We start from the raw sequence: 21,493 nt of genomic DNA on the forward strand, positions 1-21,493 counted from the left end.
AACTCTGTCCAGCATATAAGCTATGAACAGTTTAGTCCATTTACTTTAAAGGTTTTCAAATCAATGAAGACTACAGAAGATTCGTCAGCATTAACAAAGTAAGACCATCTGTCAAAAGTTTTCAGAGCAAGGAAGCTTCGTCACTGTACTTGAATGTAACAGTTCACAAACTATGTACACAAACCAATGTACCACTAGTGCACGTTCAAAATGCAAGATGAATGCGAGGTGCCTCTTGCATGCTAGTCTTCAGCTTGGTCCATCACCACACATTTACCATAGCCCCATTGCCTTAAAAATTAGCATATGATAGCACAAATTTAAATTTTAAAACACAAGACACCACACATTAAAGAAGTTCGTATTCAACAGTCATTCCACAAAATGAAATCATTAAGTAACGCCATGTTAGGCGTACAGAGGTCAATGTAACCTAGATCTCATGCCAGAAGTGTAAAAAGGGAGTTGGAAATTTCAACTCCGTTCCACGAATCTAAATCACGTATCACAACACAAACTCTGAAATAGTAACAAAATTTTGATCAAACGAATTTTGTAGTTCTGATACTAAAATTTTATTAATCACTATATTCCAAATGAATACTGGATAGTCACTTACTCCTCTCGAAGTTATTTATGCTTTAAATCAAGACCCAGTGAATATCAAGTCAAGACTTCGAAGAGAATAAAAGTCTTCATTGAATTATTATAATCCAAACATTTTCTGAAATTAACCGAACTTACACCCTTTTCAACATTTTTTTGTCTTACCAACTCCACTACTTGTGCAGAGTTGTATTCAGCGCCTTTGCCTTGTGGCTAAGCAGCTCCATCTATGTCTCATGCCGGAACATGTCGGCCACTGACTCCATTCAGGTTCCTGGCCAGACAGAAATAAAGATTAGCAGACAGAAACAAATCCCAGGGACCACTACAAAAAAATCAAGCAGTAATTCCCAAACCTTTAATCACAAGTAAATTTTGAATTATAAATTGTTACTCAAAACTTTCTTTTTTGTGTGTGGATTCCAAAGAACATACTATAGGTAGGAAGTTCGTACCAAAACAGCAGATTTCAGTTGAGTACGAGTAGTATAGATGTACAGTCGTGAACAGTTTGAAAAATACTGTTTAATTTATATTAATAGTTTATGTTTTGAACAAAGTAAGCTATTCTGTTATTACTGTATTATTTAAGTAATGTTAATATTATGCATGATTCCAAAAAAAGTAAACTCATATGTTATAATAGTACATTATGCAACGAGCCTATAATGGTAGTAATTAAGACACAAGCATGTTTATGAAACGAGCGTCTTAATTACTATTGTAGTGAAGTTTCATACGACTTTTTATGCTCGACCATATTGATTTTTTCGGGCAATTGGTGAAATGAATTTGCGGGAATATGCTTTGTGAAAGGCTGGAAGACGACTGTGAATTGATGTTAATTTGTGTGTTGTTTTTTTCGACAGAGTTTAATATTGTCTAATCTCGCGCTAGTTGTCTTTTGATTGCATATCCGAGAATAATCGATACTTGCGCTTTCATATTGCTACAATGATATTTTCTGATTGGTGGAACACCTGAACTTTAATGAATAGGTGTACTTTAATGAGGTCCATTAAAGGGCTGCTACCAGGTGTATAATTACTACATTTCGGCATGGTCGAGCATAAAATAAATTATGCAAACAGGAGTAACACGTTTATTAATTTTTTCCCAGATTATTCTTCGTTAAATGTTGCTTGAAAGACAAGTTTATTTACCAGCCGTCAACACTTGTTTCTTTTGCTGGTCTGTTGACGTCTCGTGCTGCTGTGCATTCAGTTGCTTTTTTTTTTTTATTTATTTTATTGGGTTATTTTACGACGCTGTATCAACATCTAGATTATTTAGCGTCTGAATGATAAAGGTGATAATGCCAGTGAAATGAGTCCAGGGTCCAGCACCGAAAGTTACCCAGCATTTGCTCCTATTGGGTTGAGGGAAAACCCCAGAAAAAACCTCAACCAGGTAACTTGCCCCGACCGGGATTCGAACCCGGGCCACCTGGTTTCACGGCCAGACGCGCTGACCGTTACTCCACAGGTGTGGACCATTCAGTTGCATTACAGTCAAAGTTCAATATCAGAATTACGATACAAACTTTCTGTCATTAAACAATTATGGGTTTAATATTGTGCCACATACAAGACACACAATCAGATTCAAAAAGTAGTTGTTTACCTGAAGATAGTAAGAAATACTGTATCATATTTCAGATTTGCTCCCGTAACGTCTTGTGACAGAACAAATAATTTCAGAGTATAAATATTATTTTTTTTTAACATAACAGGAATATTTCTTTTGATAAAATGAAAATGTTCACTGTTATTTGGTGTAATAAGGCTAGAACCATAATTGTATACTCTTGTTATTTTTGTATGTGTGGGTAAAATATGCCATTAGGAAAGTTCAGGATAACAGGCAGGGTTTGGAATTGAACGGGTTACATCAGCTTCTTGTCTATGCAGATGACGTGAATATGTTAGGAGAAAATACACAAACGATTAGGGAAAACACGGAAATTCTACTTGAAGCAAGTAAAGCGATCGGTTTGGAAGTAAATCCCGAAAAGACAAAGTATATGATTATGTCTCGTGACCAGAATATAGTACGAAATGGAAATATAAAAATTGGAGATTTATCCTTCGAAGAGGTGGAAAAATTCAAATATCTTGGAGCAACAGTAACAAATATAAATGACACTCTGGAGGAAATTAAACGCAGAATAAATATGGGAAATGCGTGTTATTATTCGGTTGAGAAGCTCTTATCATCCAGTCTGCTGTCCAAAAATCTGAAAGTTGGAATTTATAAAACAGTTATATTACCGGTTCTTCTGTATGGTTGTGAAACTTGGACTCTCACTCTGAGAAAGGAACATAGGTTAAGGCTGTTTGAGAATAAGGTGCTTAGGAAAATATTTTGGGCTAAGCGGGATGGAGTTACAGGAGAATGGAGAGTTACACAACACAGAACTGCACGCATTGTATTCTTCACCTGACATAATTAGGAACTTAAAATCCAGACGTTTGAGATGGGCAGGGCATGTAGCACGTATGGGCGAATCAAGAAATGCATATAGAGTGTTAGTTGGGAGACCAGAGGGAAAAAGACCTTTAGGGAGGCCGAGACGTAATGGGAGGATAATATTAAAATGGATTTGAGGGAGGTGGGGTATGATGATAGAGACTGGATTAATCTTGCACAGGATAGGGACCGATGGCGGGCTTATGTGAGGGCGGCAATGAACCTTCGGGTTCCTTAAAAGCCATTTGTAACTAAGTAAGTAAGTGGGTCTTTGGGCCAGTCAATGTAGATAACGAATGGAGAGCCCGGTATAATCATGAATTATATGAACTCTTCAGTGAACCCAATATAACCTCTTTTATAAAAATGGGACGCCTGAGGTGGGCTGGTCATATAATGAGATTAGAGGACTCGAGACCAGCCATCAGAGTCCTCCGATATGAACCAGGGGGAAGTAGACGAAGAGGAAGACCAAAGGTCAGATGGGAGGATGGCATCAGGAAGGATGCCAGAAATATTGGAGTTAAAAACTGGATGAGTGTTGCTAGAAATAGGGATGAATGGCGGAAACTCCTATGAACAGCCAGGACCCATGATGGGTTGTCGAGCTAAAGATGATGATGAAGTAAGTGGGTAAATTATTTTACATTGGAGTTACGAAGTTTATAAATACAAATTACAGTAGAACCTCTATTATCCGTGGTAATAAAGGGAGGTGGACTGGACGGTTAATCAAAAAAGTCGGATAATCCGTACCAAGATATTTTTATAAATTAAGTCATATTACAGTTTTGTAATTTCCTCCGCAATGTTACGTTTAACATGCTAGATAGTGTACCAAAACTCTCAATTATTTGCAGTTTTATTTCGATACTTGGAAAAACACTTTCGACACTCGTGGAAAATATTTTGCGTTGAAAATATAAAGTACGAACACTGGAACAGTAGGACAAGAACTGAATGCTGCATGGGTTTGCTATAAATTGTGCGGAAATTGGTAGTGATTATTTTACAAGTTGAGAAAAACACCTTAAAGGAACTTACTGCCGGCAGTAGTACTATGTAACGGTAAAAGCTTGTAATAATACACTGTAGAAAAAAGTTATAATATAAGATATAGTACTACTTTTTTACAGCAGCAAAGAAAAGAAAAGAAAAGGGCAAGAGAAAGAGTCGGATAATCCGCCAATCAGTTAATAGGGTGACGGATAATCGAGGTTCTACTGTATTGTTTTTTTATGTTACTCATTTATTGTTTTCTTGTTCGAAGGATGTGGACGAGTGGATCACAAGTTTTGTTACCAGCCGACTGTACACGTTTGTAGTTCTGGTTTACTGACATTGAGAGGTGGTAGAGATATAGTCCAACCTCATACGAGTTAACAGTTTCGGTACAAACTTCCTAGCTATGCACCATACACTTAAAGTCACTTCACAAATGGTCTCGATTTGTACACTTTGTACAGCTACGTAATTTTTTTTAATTAGGAGTTACTGCTTCACAACAATTACATATTAGTAGTAAGTTTCTAATATTAGTAAGATAATTATACGCAATGACTCTACTAATTAGAAAATTCGTACATTGAAGTTAGGTTCTTGCACACTATTTGAGGTGAATTCCAGGACAAATGAGTCCTCAAAAGATTATGTACATGCCGTACTATCTGTTTAAAAGTACAATCTCCTTTTACAATACTTTCAATGAAGTATTTCTAACCATACTTCAACAATTTATGTTTAGTACTAAAGAATATCTTTATCTGTAGATATCAACTCAAAACCATTTTCAGTCTTGTTAGAGCTAGTAAGCTTAATTACTAAATATTATTTACTTTTGTGTGTAACCATCACGATAAACAAGCCATTATGATATAATTTATCTCATTCTTAACAGTGCATCTAAATTTCATGGCTTGGTATATATTAAATTATGCTTTTTATTCATAGCAACATTAACTTCGTTTTCTGACTCAAATTACAGCCACCACCTCAACCATTCATAAACTGGTTTGGTGAGCATGGATCTCATAAAAATTGAAAAATCTTGAATATGCTAAGTTTTCGTACAATTTCTGGGCATGAATTATCTCATTAAGTTAGAATTATATTCTTTACTTTTACTTTCGAGAAAGACATCCCTTATTAGCTTGCACTCCGCAAACAAGTTACTACGAAATCTCAAATTAAGTGTCTTCTCTTGTAAGTCATCAATATGTAACAAAATTGCATTCTGTAACTGTTCCACTAACACCACCTACAAACCTCTATAACCTACACATTTAAGTGCTTTTAAAGAAACATTAACTCTTTGTCACTCACCTGCCTGTGTTGCATCTTATTACAGTGTGCTACATGGAAAATGCACAGGTAACTATTGTGACCCCTTGTGTATCAACTTTGCTTTCAAGCCTTCAAAGTGATGCCTCATTTAAAACATTTCGTTCTTGTTCATTGCCTTGTTTTAAACAATATTAAAGTCAGCTATAAATAACACTTTATTAGTTACGAATAAAATGTCACACTCTGAGACTGAATAGAAGATTCAAAGCAGAAATTTACTCTATATTCTATATATGAAACAAGAAAAAAATACGTATTTGACTTACTATTTATTTAGTGGACTGTGAGGTTTCCAAATTCATCGAAAATAAACTACTGGATCTTGCATGTTGCAATAGTGACACATGCACTGAACTTTTAACCCTCCACAAACACCTCACATCTACCAGAGTCGAGAAGTAGTTCTGTAGGACAGGTTTCACTGAACTCCAATCGTTTCACATCATTATTTATTTCAGAATTTGTATTCCATTTACAAAGTACCTGTTTGTGTGTTGTTGGATAGGTCAGTTTATATTCTATCCTAAAAGTCTGAAGGAAATTAGTACTGAACAGGTAGGAAAAAGATGTTTTCCAATACATGTTAAGTCATATAAAAAACAATACTGTCAAGATTTTCTCACATTATTATTTACATCAAAATGATCAGTTACTGTGATTTGTTGTATTTAGTTACATCTGAGTAAACTGTATGCATTAGTATTAATTATCATTAGGGAAAAGACATCCTAGTTTAAACTACTGTGTTACAAGTTTTACAAAACTTTCATATTTCTTCACACCATCTTTTCTTACAAGAAAATGCTATTAAGACTTCTTTCCAAGATCGGAATGTTTGAAAAAAACCCAATATGTTGCACAATTAATTGTTTAGGTGATATATTTCAGAAATATGAACAGTAATACTCTCAGATTGCACCATACTGAATGGTTTAAACTTTTCCAATTGTAAGATATTTCTTAACCTCACTGAGACCACTATACACATACATACATATAATTAGTTTAACATTAATTCACAAGGACAAATGAATGACTGCACACAGAAACACACTTTAAGTGGGCTAAAAGTTTTTGAATGGGCCTCTTTCACTAGGTTATGTCCCTCACGATCCCAGATGTTTCAATATCTTATATGTTCCCAAGTAAACCCACTCTCAATAGCCGTCACTGGACCAAAACTGTTCAACCCTATAAATAAAATATTCATTCTTCACCTTCTGGGTCACCAAAAGGATTTATCTTCAGTTTGCAGTTTGAAACACAAATTCATGTCTTCATTTAGATCAAGTCCTGCATCAACGATACTAAAGGAGCGACAAAAACCAAGGAAGATATTTTACAGAAATTTGTAAAATAAAGAACTTCAAAGAGGTAAAGTCCTTCGTCCTTTTCTTCAAGTGCAATGGCAAGATATATTTCTTGTGCATAGACCACAATATCGACTTCTATAACAAGCCTTTCTGATTGGGTTGTTTTAATCCACACTGAACATCTAATACCACTGCATTGGTTGACCCAGTCATTATTAATTTAAAATAATTTTAATAAAGCCTGTCTTTTGGCTAGGACAGCATTCTCAATTCTTTGTACTAAGATGCCTATTATGATTGGCCATATCTTAGTAGCGTCGTTGTGACTGGCCACCATAATCGCGAGACTGGCCGTAGCCAGCAGAACTGCCACCTGCAAGCAACGCAATATCAACACACACAAATTATACTGACTTGCCTCTCACATCAAATCAAATCTCACAGTGATATATCATATCCAAGAACAATGAATTGTGTATAATTATAATCTGTGCAAGGCAAATATTTTTATTGATTAAAGTTCTCGTTAACACTTTGTTAAAAACCATAAAATTTACTTAGGCCCGATTGTATAAAACTCCCTGACTAAAGATCAACTTTGATCGAAGATCGAAAAGTGAACCGAGTTCAGACACTTCTTCTATTGCATAAAACTTTTCTGCGATCAAATTACCTTGGTTCAAATGCAATCTAAGTTCACGTGAAAAGGATTTGGCAACATCGCATAAACAGGTGAAATACGTGATGCGCGGACAGGTTTGTTCAGTGTTGCCAATCTAGCGACTTTAACTCTTTTTCAACAATAATTTCTTTTAACTTTTATATTGTTTAAATAGGGATTTAGTGACCTTTTTAGCACCCCATAGTGACAAAATTTAATCTTTCTTTGTCGATAATGAGAAATCTAGCGACTTTACAACTACTTTTTGGCGACTTTCCGTATTACACTCTGTTGGAGACACTGTTTTTTTTGTGCAATGTAAATAATGGCGGACAATAAGAAGAAGGTTGACTGTTCTCCAAGTTGTTATCATGTTATGGTGTCTGATACTGCTAAACATAATAAAGCTTTATAAAACGACAATTTTCGTTTAGTAATACAGTTAATTGAACATTTATGAATGTACCTATCATATCCATTAATAATTAATGGTTGTTATAAACATAATATAATTATAGGTTATGTTATTTGATACTGCTGAATCTGATAGAGCCTTATAAAATATAAGAATGTTTGTGTATTAAGGCAATAAATTGAAAGAAATATATATAAATGTACCTAACATATCTATTAATATTAATAATAATGGATATTTTATTTGCACAATCTGTCACTCGTATATTTCAAACAGAAAAGAAATAACTGAACTTGGATCATCTAACTTAATCGGAGAAATTTCTTCAATCAAAGTTGACTTTAGTTTGAGACAAATTAATCTCAGATTAGACTTTATACAACACAAAATTCCAAGTTCAGCTGAAACAAGGATCAATTTAACCTCTGATCAAAGATTAAATGGTTTATACAATCGGCCCTTAGTCTTACGTTAAAAAGTGTTAAAATAGTTAAAAACAGTATATACCTTCGACAGACGGCCCGTTTTGACGCTATGTCACGTTATCCTCAGTGTCCCTTGAACCACTGGTGATCTTGACTCTACGATGTGCATTTGTCGATGGTAGGGGTGGGGATGTGTTGCTCCTATGGTGGGGGCTGGCTGTTTGTGTGTTATGATGTATTATGACGTCGAATAATGTGTGTGTATTGAACTGCAATTGTGTGTTAAGTATATATTGTGGGTATGCTATTGCATTCTTATATATTTCGTACTGTTCTAGGATGTTTAATTGTGAACTTTTTGGTGTGATGTGTAAAATTTCCATATCTGTTTCTACATTATTGTAGTCATGATTATTGTTGGTAACGTGGTCTGCATAATTTGATGTGATGTAGGGTTTGGTTATAGCTTTAATGTGTTCATTATATCTTGTGTGAAAGGATCTTCCTGTCTGTCCTATGTAAAAATGTGGGCAACTATTGCATTTTAATTTGTAAACTCCAGTTGAATTATATTTATTTGAATGTTTAATGTGATTATTTAGGTATTTCTGTGTTGTATTATTTGTTTTGTATGCTATCTTGTATTTTAGTTTTCTGAATGAAGTTGCAATTTTGTGAGTATTGGTATTGTGATATGTTAATGTTATGTATTTATTCTCGCGTGGTGTTTGTGTTGGTTTGTTCTACTCCTACCATCGACAAATGCACATCGTAGAGTCAAGATCACCAGTGGTTCAAGAGATACTGAGGATGACGTGACATAGCGTCGAAAAGGGCCGTCTGTCGAAGGTATATACTGTTTTTAACAATTTTAACACTTTTTAATATAAGACTAAGTAAATATTTTTATATGAAGTCACTAGTAATGTTTCAGTATTTTTCTTTGACATTGTTATCAAGTTACTTTTACTATCACATGATTATACTGTGCAGTTATTACCTAAAATAATGAAAATTAACACCTAAGTACTGTAAATTATATTCTTTATAGAGAAGACGCTAATTTTAAGTTGGAAAATAATCTATTCTATTATACCTTCTGTGTAAACCTTAGGTATAGTTATTTAGATGGAGTGATTTTAACTGATCCATGAAAATTCATTAAAACCATGTGATATATATAGTAACCCAGACACTCCAGTCATGAGAAAATAAACTTAGTGCAATTGAGTATTTTGAAAACTTATCAGAAATTCTGTAAATAAACTATTCTTATACTAAATGAAATTACTAACATCAAAGTAACGATACCAAAAATATCCTATTCTAAATTTTACAAACTCAATTTGAAGCTCAAAAAAATTGTGAACCTCTTCTCCACTAACATGTTTCCAGAGTTAATTCTATGGGGGACAAAAAAAACATAATCGGACTTGCAGGCACATTTATGTATATCTTTATACAGACTCTGCTAATGAAAATTTGCAACTGGAACATGCACCATGATTTTATAAATCTTCATCCCTATAGTAATAATTCTTTATTTACCACTCAGTACCATGAAAAAATCCGTAAGCAACATTTACACGTAAAGAACATGTTCAGTGAATAAAATATTAAGTATGAAAATTTAACCAAAAATTATTTGAACACTGCAACATCAAGGAATAAGCAACCAGATTTACTTCTCATATAGAATACCACTATTTACATCAGTCCAAAGCACATGGACTTGTATACATTTTCTACTTAGTTAATAAATTAGAAAAGCTTATTTTACGATTAAGTGATTGAAGTCACCACACAACCATAGTGAAATTATACTTATTACATATTGTAAAAATATCAACGAAGGATAAATTCCATGAAGCAAGGCTCGTAATATCAGCATGCAATTAAGAATAGAAAACTTTACCAGCATCTACATGGGAGAGAGAGATAACTGCAAACTAAACACTGTCACATTCCAAAGCAAACACGTAAGAGAAAAGACAAACTTACAAAATGTATTTTCTTACTTTCTAGAAATGAAGCACTTGCGTATTAAAAGAAAGCCCATCATTCTTAACTCCCATACCTTTCACCATTTAAAAAAAAAAAGGGGGAAGATTTTTTTAGGGTAAAGACCCATAACATAAAATCCACAAACAATTAGGGAAAACATGGAAATTTTACTTCAAGCAAGTAAAGCGATAGGTTTGGAAGTAAATCCCGAAAAGATAAAGTATATGATTATGTCTCGTGACCAGAATATTGTACGAAATGCAAATATAAAAATTGGAGATTTATTCTTTGAAGAGGTGGAAAAATTCAAATATCTTGGAGCAACAGTAACAAATATAAATGATACTCGGGAGGAAATTAAACGCAGAATAAATATGGGAAATGCGTGTTATTATTCGGTTGAGAAGCTTTTGTCATCTAGTCTGCTGTCAAAAAATCTGAATGTTAGAATTTATAAAACAGTTATATTACTGGTTGTTCTTTATGGTTGTGAAACTTGGACTCTTACTTTGAGAGAGGAACAGATATTGTATTTGAGAATAAGGTTCTTAGGAAAATATTTGGGGCTAAGAGGGGCGAAGTTACAGGAGAATGGAGAAAGTTACACAACACAGAACTGCACGCATTGTATTCTTCACCTGACATAATTAGGAACATTAAATCCAGACGTTTGAGATGGGCAGGGCATGTAGCACGTAAGGGCAAATCCAGAACTGCATATAGTATGTTAGTTGGGAGGCCGGAGGGAATAAGACCTTTAGGGATGCTGAGACGTAGATGGGAGGATAATATAAAAATGGATTTGAGGGAGGTGGGATATTATGATAGAGACTAGATTAATCTTGCTCAGGATAGAGACCGATGGTGGGCTTATGTGAGGGCGGCAATGAACCTGCGGGTTCCTTAAAAGCCATTTGTAACTTAATTGATAATTTACAATGAGTTACAAGGAAGATCAAGCACGGATTTTATCTCTGAAAACTTAGGCGGTGAAAGCAGTGAATTGAAGATGAACTTGAAATAGTGAGTTATAACAGTGAAAGTGAACAAAATGCAGAGGAAGAAGATAAGTGATGAAGCCATTCCTCTTTCTCAAATACCGTGCAACATTTATTGGAAAGATGCAATATGCTGTATAAGTTTAATTTGTGTTTGTAATTCCATTCCATGTATATCCAAGGGTTATTTTTAATAATATAAAGTGTTAAGAAGTACATATAACTACGAAATAATCTTAAACAACAAGAATTATTTCATTTACATTTTATTGGTGGGGTCAAAATGACCCCAAGCCACCTCTAATGTAGACCATATAACTGCCACCAGTCTAGGGTTAAAAGAACATAAAAATTAAGGAAAAACAAGCAGAATTAATTATGTCTTTTTCAATTAACAATTCATGCCCTTCCTTGCCCTTCATTATGATGGATAAGAGGTTCTACCATAACTATATATAAATAAAAATCACTAAAAAAATAATAATAGAGACGTCCATGGACAAGACATACCAGACATGTAAGTTAACTGAAGTGTTAGTTACAACTCTCTGATAAATCTACATTTAACTTCCCGGAAACTCATGGAAGTTATTAATGCAGTTAAACTTGTAAGAAAGTTATGTAATGGACTTAACTGAGGTGTACCAGAAACCAGACATAATCCAGGTGTTTTTAAAGTCTGCTTAAAATACCTCAAAGCAGTGGCGGTTCCTCGGGGGAGGGAAGGGAGGAACGTCCTCCTCACATTTGAAAGTAAATACCAAATAAAATATGTGCCTTGAAATTCAAGGAAGATTCGATAATTTTTAAGTTCACAGCTATAAGAAAATCTCGGTTGATCGAGTTTTAAATGATGCGCGCTCATGTGCTGTTAGAAAACTGTGAGAAAGATGCGAGATTGTTTGTGTGGAGGAAAGTCAATCCTTTCCTCCTTTACTGCAGTTAGCACACACAGACAACAGCGCACTAGCGGCCAGAGAAAGAAGCAGAGTTTTAAAGAGAGTAAATGAATGGAAAGGGAGGAGATCCTCCTCTGAATCAGCGCATGGGCGGGAAGCAAGCTCGCTACCGCTGCCAACTAACGATCTTGCATTCAACGATTCAACCAGTCTATAACACATCTAGGAGGAGGCACAATAAAAACAGTTTTAACGCAACGCTATGAAAAACACCATATAAACTTTCTTTTAAATTATAAATAAAAAATATTATTCATTCCACTTTATATAAGCTACTATTCATGGTTTTAAACTTTGAAGGATATTTGAAAGTTAAAGTCGGTTTTATATAAAACAAAGAGGAAGTAGTTCTATGTTAGTATCGCAGATCTTTTTGGCCTCTGATATTCACTTCCATTCATTGTGTACTAGACAGGGCAACAGCCAAGTTGTCAGTTTTGTACAAATATATTTGAAATTGAAAGTAGTATTCCAAACTACATTATTTTTTAACATAAAAAATTAATTGGCCACCAGCAACTTTGAATAATAATGCTAGTATGACTTTACAAGCATTGATATTCTTCAAAAGCATGTGATACTAAACTGTGGTAACACAGACCACGTGGGTGGGAGGGTGCAGTGTTCTTGCTTTCCTCAGATTATTTCCCATTCCCATTTCCGCGGTTCCGATTACGTGTTCGTAGCTATAGTCTCTTCCAACATGTGTGATGCTGTAGTGTGCTCGAAAAATGCTGCGAGGTGAATTTCCTTGTAACTGTTAATTTGTGCAATTATTCAACAATGAATGGAAGTGAAAACATTATATATTTAGGAAAACTTAGGGAACTCAGTTTACAAGAACAGATTATTGCTAAACAGGAGGGAAGACCAACCCCAACACTACTTGGTCTTACATGTATGCATGTTGGCTAATTTGTAGCATGTTTCATTCAAGAAGGTGTCATTTCCTCCTCTTAAGAAATACGCAGGAGCCGCCACTGCCTCAAAGAGTTTTTAAAGCCACTTAAATACCTCAAAGACTAACCCACACACTAATGCACAGGTCAATGAGTGATTGTTACAAGACATTACAAGCAAGATCGTATATTGTTTCAGAAATCTGTTACAGAATTTGAGGAAATAAAAGTTTTGTCATCCACCTTGAACTTCCTTGCAATGACACCAAACTCGAACTTAACTACATAAATCATACAAGTACCACAACCCACTAATTCTAGAACTACTCAAGCAGAATAACCGATGTATGAATATAAATATAAAAAAAGTAAACTGCATATTTTTAGCATTATCTGGTGTACATATTAAAATGCAATGCAAAGTAGAATGTTATTGCAAAAATTCTACATTTTCTTAAACAGTTTACAAATCATAAATGTTCCCAATAACAATGTACAGTAATAGTATTTTTATCCACCGATATTTCATATATACTAAGAAAGGTATGAATCCAGTATTAAAATATTATCATCCCGTTTTAAAAATTGAAATTCGCAGTCTCTTGGTTAAACAGTTTCACTTCAATATTTATAACAACATCTTAATTTTATGTTACTAAATGTAAGTAGACTCATGCCTTCTATGGATTTTTTTTTCCAATATGAAATGTCTCTCGTAATTTCCAGCTGCATTATCCTAGAGTATTTAAAACTAAAAATAAAACGACTTCACATAATTGCTATACGAACTTATGCCTAATACATACATCCAGTTAACATGTAGATTGCTAACTTTCTCCACTAAGTGTTAACATATTCAGTCTATAGAAATCATCTTTAGCTTGCTACTAATAAATGCATAGTTAAATAAAGGTTCCTGAACCTTCCATCTCTATTTATAATCAAAAAAATATATATAAATATATATGATTTGTGAAGCTTTATTCCAACATTATAACTGCTAAAATAAAAATACTTGGGAGATTCATACTGTTACTACTGTACTATTTTAATATCAATATACAGTGCGTTCAGCTCGGCTGGCATAGACACATTGTCATTATTACACCGCGGAACTTCATGCAATTGCATTTTTTTTTTTTTTTTTTGGCATATTGAAGAAGTAAAAGTGGATCTCAACTGATCATGGTTTTTACATTCGATTGAAGCTAACTTAATTTTGCATAAATGCATATTCCCCTTTTAAATGCACATACAGTAGAACTTGGTTATAGCGACAACGTTTTGTGCAACACCTTGCCTATAACATCAAATATTCTGTGGTCCCAACTAATTCCCCATAAGACATATGCTTTTCTACCTTGCTTAATACGACGAACGTATATGCAAATTTAAGAGGCATGATGGGGCCAATAAGCTAATTACTATAAATGACAATTTATTACATGTGCCGTCTATGCTTATCCTTATTTAACAAATATATTGGTTATACAATATTTTGTTACATAATATATATTTATTTGAACGTTTTCGGCTCTATGGAGCCATCATCAGAAACAAGTAAGCCCATATGCATGGTGTGGGTACACTATATGTTGCCATACAAGTAAACTCAATGTTAAAATTAAAAGGCATGTTTCTATTTAAAAACAATAATTGTAAGGCAGAAATTACAATATAAATACAAGGCGGCTCTATGGGCCGTGATAAAATGTTACAATTGCTGATGATAAAATTAACTAAAATACTTTAAAATTGTTAAGATCAGAATTAATAGTCGTCCAGTTTGATGGTTATGTAGCTTTCCATATTTGGTGATTTCTGATGATGGCTCCATAGAGCCGAAAACGTTCAAATAAATATATATTATGTAACAAAATATTGTATAACCAATATATTTGTTAAATAAGGATAAGCATAGACGGCACATGTAATAAATAGTCATTTATAGAACGTATATGCATCTACCTCGCATATAACGTCATTTTCAACCTCAGTTTGGAATACAATTTTCTAAGAACCAAAGTATTTTAAGAAATATTTTGCTGAAATCTGACAAATCCTTTACTATTCCCTTCTATCAAAGACCTCTGGAATGCAGGCAGATTCCCCACCCCATTGTAACCTGCCCGAATTCATGCGGTATTAATGGTACCTGCATGCGATCAGTTTCGACAGGAAGTTTTCACTAAGTGCACGCATTTTAACGCAGTATGGCCACTAAAAGAAGTGAGTGACGCTTTAGAAGTTATTAGAATTATGAACATTTCTATCAAGCTAGGAGGAGCAGTGAAATTGCAACTGAAATAATGAACACAGAATTTAATTTAGAAAGTGTATATTGGGCAAGTAGGAGACAACAGAGTAAAATGACTGATTACTTCACTCCTAAGTAAATAAGTTTGGTGAGTAATGAACAAACTGTTTTAATACAGAATACTGTATTTATAATTGTACATGTATTTCATTGTGTTCTTGGTATGCTTAAAAGTCAATACATAACTCTAAAATATGCCTAATTATGTTTATTATTTTCAATTTTCCACCTCACTAGACTGATAATATGAATCTCGGTTACTATGACACTCGTTTATAACAACATAATTTTCAAGGTCCCTTGGATGTCGTTATAACTAAGTTCTACTGTATATTATTTTGCATATTTAAATGCGTATATTAACATTTTTCCTAGTTTTACACTATTATCTAATTTAAAATTTTCTCTGATAAATTTAAGAATTATTCCCAAGAAATATAAAAATAATGTGAAAAATAAAAGCAATAATTAGTTAATTACTGTTGAGAACATGAAATTGCTGCAACAATGGATATTACTGCCTGGTGTATGAGTTGGGTCGTTTTCCACTTCAACATGAGGCTGCGTACTATAGATGCGCTTTCCTCACAAACTACTGGCAAAAGCCTTTTATTTCGTGACAATGGTATTTCAGTCTGGCCTGAGATTTGAGAGATTTTAGTCTTTTAGTATGGCTGCTCCAATAATATTTTTCCATGCAAGTTAACGTTTCAGGAATCAGGGCGAAAATACGTGTCACCTAGAAGTCATTCGGACTTTTATTCTGATTTCATATGACCAAAAGTGAAGTATTTAGACCTTTACAGCAATAAGTCAGGTATTATTGAGATCATGAAATTGCTGCACTAATTTCATAGAAACAACTGGATGTATTTAAACAGCTGTAACAATGAAGTCCTGTGGAGTGTGAATATCCTTAAATATTATTTTCATTTATATGATATTTTTAAACCAAATAAATCCCTGAAGTGTATTGATAGTAAATATTTCAATTTTTAGCGCATATTTCAACAGTTTTTACTGCATAGTTGCATGCATATTTTCAGGTTTTTTAGTGCATAAAGTTCGGTGGTCTAGTCATTATCGATCTGTAACCTAACGCACATTTTTACTCGCATTAACTTTGATCAATAATAGCATGCATACAATTATTACATTTTTATTTCCTAATGAGTACCAATCTGTATTACAGAGTTCTTCAAAGTGTCCATTTGTAAACACACATCTTTTGATTACATTATTATTTTCCCCTCCCCACCCAAAAAGTTACGGAAATGCCAGCACTACACAAACTCAAAGCCAATGTAAGAGAAATAGCAAACATTACAGAATTACGTAGAACTTTTGCATGTGAATAATAGTTTCATCAAAAGATGTCAGGAAAACGCCACTTTTTGAACTCCCTATAACAGGTCAGAAATTCTGAAATACAGTGTGGCGCATGAAATGTCATACACTGAAAATATCTAATAAAACGTTTAATTTTGGGTTTAGAACTTTCAAATTTTGTGACTAATAGCCTTAGTCCACGCAAGATTCAGCAGAAGGCAGCACTTGTCAATGTCGTGCATGAACGGTGCCATCCACTGAGATTTGTGAAATATAGCGAACAAGGACCAGTTGACGCTCGAACAGAAAGTGAAAATGGTGTTGTTTTACGCTGAAACAAAGTGTGTAGAAAATTGAAAATTATGGTGAAAAAGTGGGTGGGTGCGCTTTCCAATCATGGAATCATTGGGCCTTTTCTTTCACGACACTATTAACATGTTGCAAAATAATTTTCTTCCGCAACTCTATGCAACAATGCTACCAATGGAGAGACAATGGTTTATGCAAAATAGAATTCGTCCTCATACAGCAAATGTTCTGAATTTCCTGTGTGAACAGTCTAGGACCCCGTATAATGTCCCATCAATATCCAGAACATTTTCAGGGCAGTTCGGTATGGCCACCACACAGCCCAGATATCAATCCGTGACTTTTTCTTATGGGGATATTTGAAGGAGATAATCTATCGCAATAAACCAGGAAATCTAATGCAACTGCGAGCAGCTATCACAACTTTTTTTTTCAGGGAATGACAAGAGGACTTGTGTCGTAGGAGGGTCAGAAACATCAGGGTTCATCTTGAACAAGGTGGACATATTGAACACGTCCTGCTTGCTCGTTAATCATGCACATTCAGGCGAGAAATGTGATATAAAAATTGTATGACATTTTATATATTAAAGGTTATATAAACAATCTAAACCGTACATTTCGTACACCACCCTGTAAATAATTTGTTTTCATACTACCATTACTCAAAGTGCGGCCATCGTTAAGTTACAGGCCTTACACCCGTGACATCACAACAGATGTGCTAATGTCTCACACTTGGGTTGGTTAATCCCTAAACAATACGATTGTTTCTTTTAAATAATATGACAAAAATGTAGCAACAGAGCTCCAGGCACTTCAAATATACACTTTCAAAACTAATTTTAATACAACACAATATTCAAATATAATAAAAACTCACATGAATTAGCCCTACACTTTTTTTTTTTGGCAGCTGTGGGAGAATCATTGTACCGTATATGTCATTTTGAGTTCGTTTGAGTATACAGTGTTAATTATTTCACGACAATTACCCAAAATGTTTCCCACAATATAGCAGACCTTTCCAACAAATTATTAACTCCATACCTCTATAGTCTAGTACATTTGTCATATAAATCAGTGCCCATTTCTTCGACTTTCATTTCGAATAGCTTTATAAAATGCAGACATCAAGTATATGTACCGGGTTCAAAATCTGCATGGTGTACAGCACAAATCCACTTTTCTCGTCTTTTTCTTTATTTTATTGGGTTATTTTACGACGCTGTATCAACACCTAGGTTATTTAGCGTCTGAATGAAATGAAGGTGATAATGCCAGTGAAATGAGTCCGGGGTCCAGCACCGAAAGTTACCCAGCATTTGCTCACATTGGGTTGAGGGAAAACTCCAGAAAAAACTTCAACCAGGTAACTTGCCCCGACTGGGATTCGAACCCAAGCCACCTGGTTTCACGGTCAGATGCGCTGACTGTTACTCCATAGGTGTGGACTCGTCTTTCTTAGTCACAAGGAAAAGCAAATGTTGAAATGGTTCTTTCCTTACATAAATGGTAATTAGATGCACAACCTGATACACTACACATTCGCCTTTTGTAAATTACAGCCTGTATCACTAACAAAAATAAATACCGGTAACTGAATCTATACTTATAAAAGTTAAAATAGTTCACATAACTTAAAAATATTTGCTGTCTTTGTAACAGCAAGCCATCACATCTCAAACAATGCGACACCAGTACAAATGTTGCAACATAAAAACGTTTTATTAATGGTCTACATTAATTACTTTTATTTTAAAACATGAGAAACCGCTTAATGCTTGCTTTTAAATCACAATCACATCTTAATACAAACTCCCATGCTGCTATGTTTACCAAAAGCACACCTCGTGTTATGTCATACAAGCTGAACGTCAACGAAATCGGGCTGGAACTTCACGACGGCTGCACTCAAAATCATAAGAGTAAAAATACGAAATATGCGGGAGGTTACAGGACGATAATTACGCAGTTTACACTGCCCATGTAGAGTAGACGCAAGAAGAGCTTGCCACGGAAAGCTGCGCGAACTTTCGGAAACGTTCGGGTGCATTCGACCTCGCTTCGATTCAATTGGCAAACTGTCGTCAGTTCTCAGTCATCTGCTGGCTTGACATTTCGAGTGAGATTTGTCACAGCGCATGTAACGGAACCTAAACCTAGTTGCAGAGTAACTAATAACATTGTTGAAAATACAGAAGCACGAATTCTTTTACATGTTATGTTTTATTTAACGACGCTCGCAACTGCAGAGGTTATATCAGCGTCGCATGGTCGATTTATTTTAATCTGTATATAGTCCTTACGTTACGAGCACAGCCTGTTTCGTTTTTCATACATTTATAAACGTTATAAATAATTCCCTAGTTTGACTGTGTAACGTTTCATTAGCACTTCCTAATTTAGAGCCAACGAGGGGCATTGTTAAGTACATAGAATGTTATACAGAACTCCGTTATTTAACAAACACACTTTGAACTATATAAAAATCCTGATATTAGGGATAAAACACAGAATATGTAACGCACACGCTGGTTCTACCCGCTCTGTACAATACATTTCACAATACGAACAGCTCAAGACCGGGCTTTCGAATGCGCCCTGTAATCAGCATTAGGTGATTCATAGCAGCCCTGTAACGAGCATGGCGGCACGAGGACCAAATATCGTTCTTTGCACATCAGGCAAATGGGCAAGCTTTCTTTGCGCTTCCTGTAAGCATGTCTTGTTCCCAGCCAGGAGCCAAGCTGAATGTTTTGTATTTATGCACAAACTATCAAAAGAGTTGAAACTTAGTTGTATACTAACGAGATCATAGTTAATGAGATATCAAAACCTCGTCTCTATGGCACATACGTCTCCACACTACACAGACAAATTAATACAAAACAGTAGCGCTCATACTATTTGTAAGTGTGTGAGGACTTACTGGAAATGACGTAATATTTGTAGCTGATTTGCCATCCTCTGTGAACATCCACCCAGTCATGTGACATGCAAGATTAACTCGTGCAGCCAACACGTTTCATCAGCTGGGTGAGCACTATCTCCTCAAGGCTGGGGGCTACTGAATTTTCTATTATCTTTTATTTAAGCTTTAATTTTATAACCTTACAGTTAAGGTAGTATTGTCGGACCATCGGATCTTTGCCCCTTCAACGCTGTCGTCGTTCTTGGAAAAGTTAACGCCTCTACTCACCCCATTCCACCCGTTTCTCTCCCACTACGTCAAACAGCAGGCCACGAACCTTGCCGAATAGGGATGTTGCCAAACTTCCGTCAAACATTGTCATGTCTCTTGAATATTGCTTATAATACTTTAAGGTTAATTATTACTTAGTCATAATTTAATTTAAGTAGGTCTAATGACGCTGATTGACTTATGCAAAATGCTATTACTTGCTTAATAATATTTCTTTCGCCACTCCGTGCTACAGTATTCATGTTGAGTTGACAACACTGGACTGCAAGTGCAAATAAACTGTCCCGCAAGAAGGCTCAAAATTATGAGTAGTGGGGGAGAGAAAGAGAGAGGGGTAGAAAAGAGAGAAATAGGAATACAGGGAGAGAAATGAATTGCCGAGGCTGAAAAGGAATTAAGGTTCAGTTCGCGTATCTTACGGGGGCACAGATTCGATAGTCGGGACTATATAAGCACCAATTTTGTTTTATTTGCCTATCTGTTGTGGAGATCGATATGTACAAGTAGAGGGGAGGTTTCAACATGAGTTCATTATCAGTTCTCTTGTAGAAAGAATATTTTTGTGAAGTTACATTCGGTATTTCACAGAGCTAAATGATGTGAAATAATCTACGTACTCTTCTCCATCACTGTGCAATGAAATCTGGGAGTAAATAAAGTTCTCTCCTAACTATTAAATACAAAAGCAGTTTATTTTAGAAAGTACACACAAAAACTTTTAATGTTCAAATTAAACATAAGTAATGTTGAAATTAATTTAAAACAGACATATGCAGAGTACGGAGGAGGACCAAAGGTGTGAAGGATTTAGAAAATACGAGACAGTAGTCTTACAGTTATTAATTCTTTACAGCGCTCATACAAGATATTCAAAGTCTTGCATACTGAACTTTGAGACTAGTTCAAAATTTCTAAAATATATTTAAAACCTGTGTTTCTTACATACACCATATTTATTCAAATTTATTTTAAACTTCAACACTTATTACAAGTACTTGTAAGATCTCTCCAACATCACGTAAAACATTAATTATAAGATTTCCACTCCATTTGTCAAGTTACATTTTAAAGTCACAAAGTTAAATGTATTTTGTAGAGCACTGAATATTTTTTTGAATTCACGTATGTATCAAAGCTTGGCTGCCTCTTCGTGTGTTATAAAATCTATATCAATATGACCCTGCAAAACACAATAACAGTATGTATATCTCCATTATTCATAACACATGACAAGATTACGA

At 34.7% G+C, this 21,493-nt stretch overlaps 1 protein-coding gene across 6 annotated transcripts in view; it reads right to left on the reverse strand.

The window, feature by feature from the left end:
• Nucleotides 1-558: 558 nt before the first annotated feature.
• LOC138695851 (uncharacterized) overlaps nt 559-21,493 on the reverse strand; it is a 56,406-nt gene continuing 35,471 nt past the window's right edge. For 4 of the 6 annotated variants that reach the window (XM_069820137.1, XM_069820131.1, XM_069820136.1 and 1 more), the window contains one exon: nt 5,854-7,104. In XM_069820137.1, coding sequence (XP_069676238.1) covers nt 7,040-7,104 — 65 coding nt within the window. In that variant the 3' untranslated portion in view covers nt 5,854-7,039. Of the gene's footprint in view, nt 881-5,853; nt 7,105-20,923; nt 21,433-21,493 lie in introns of those variants that run through there. The other 2 variants (XM_069820135.1, XM_069820134.1) reach the window with 2 other exon arrangements.

Source organism: Periplaneta americana, chromosome 3 (assembly GCF_040183065.1).
Source record: "Periplaneta americana isolate PAMFEO1 chromosome 3, P.americana_PAMFEO1_priV1, whole genome shotgun sequence".
Lineage (NCBI taxonomy): Eukaryota > Metazoa > Arthropoda > Insecta > Blattodea > Blattidae > Periplaneta > Periplaneta americana.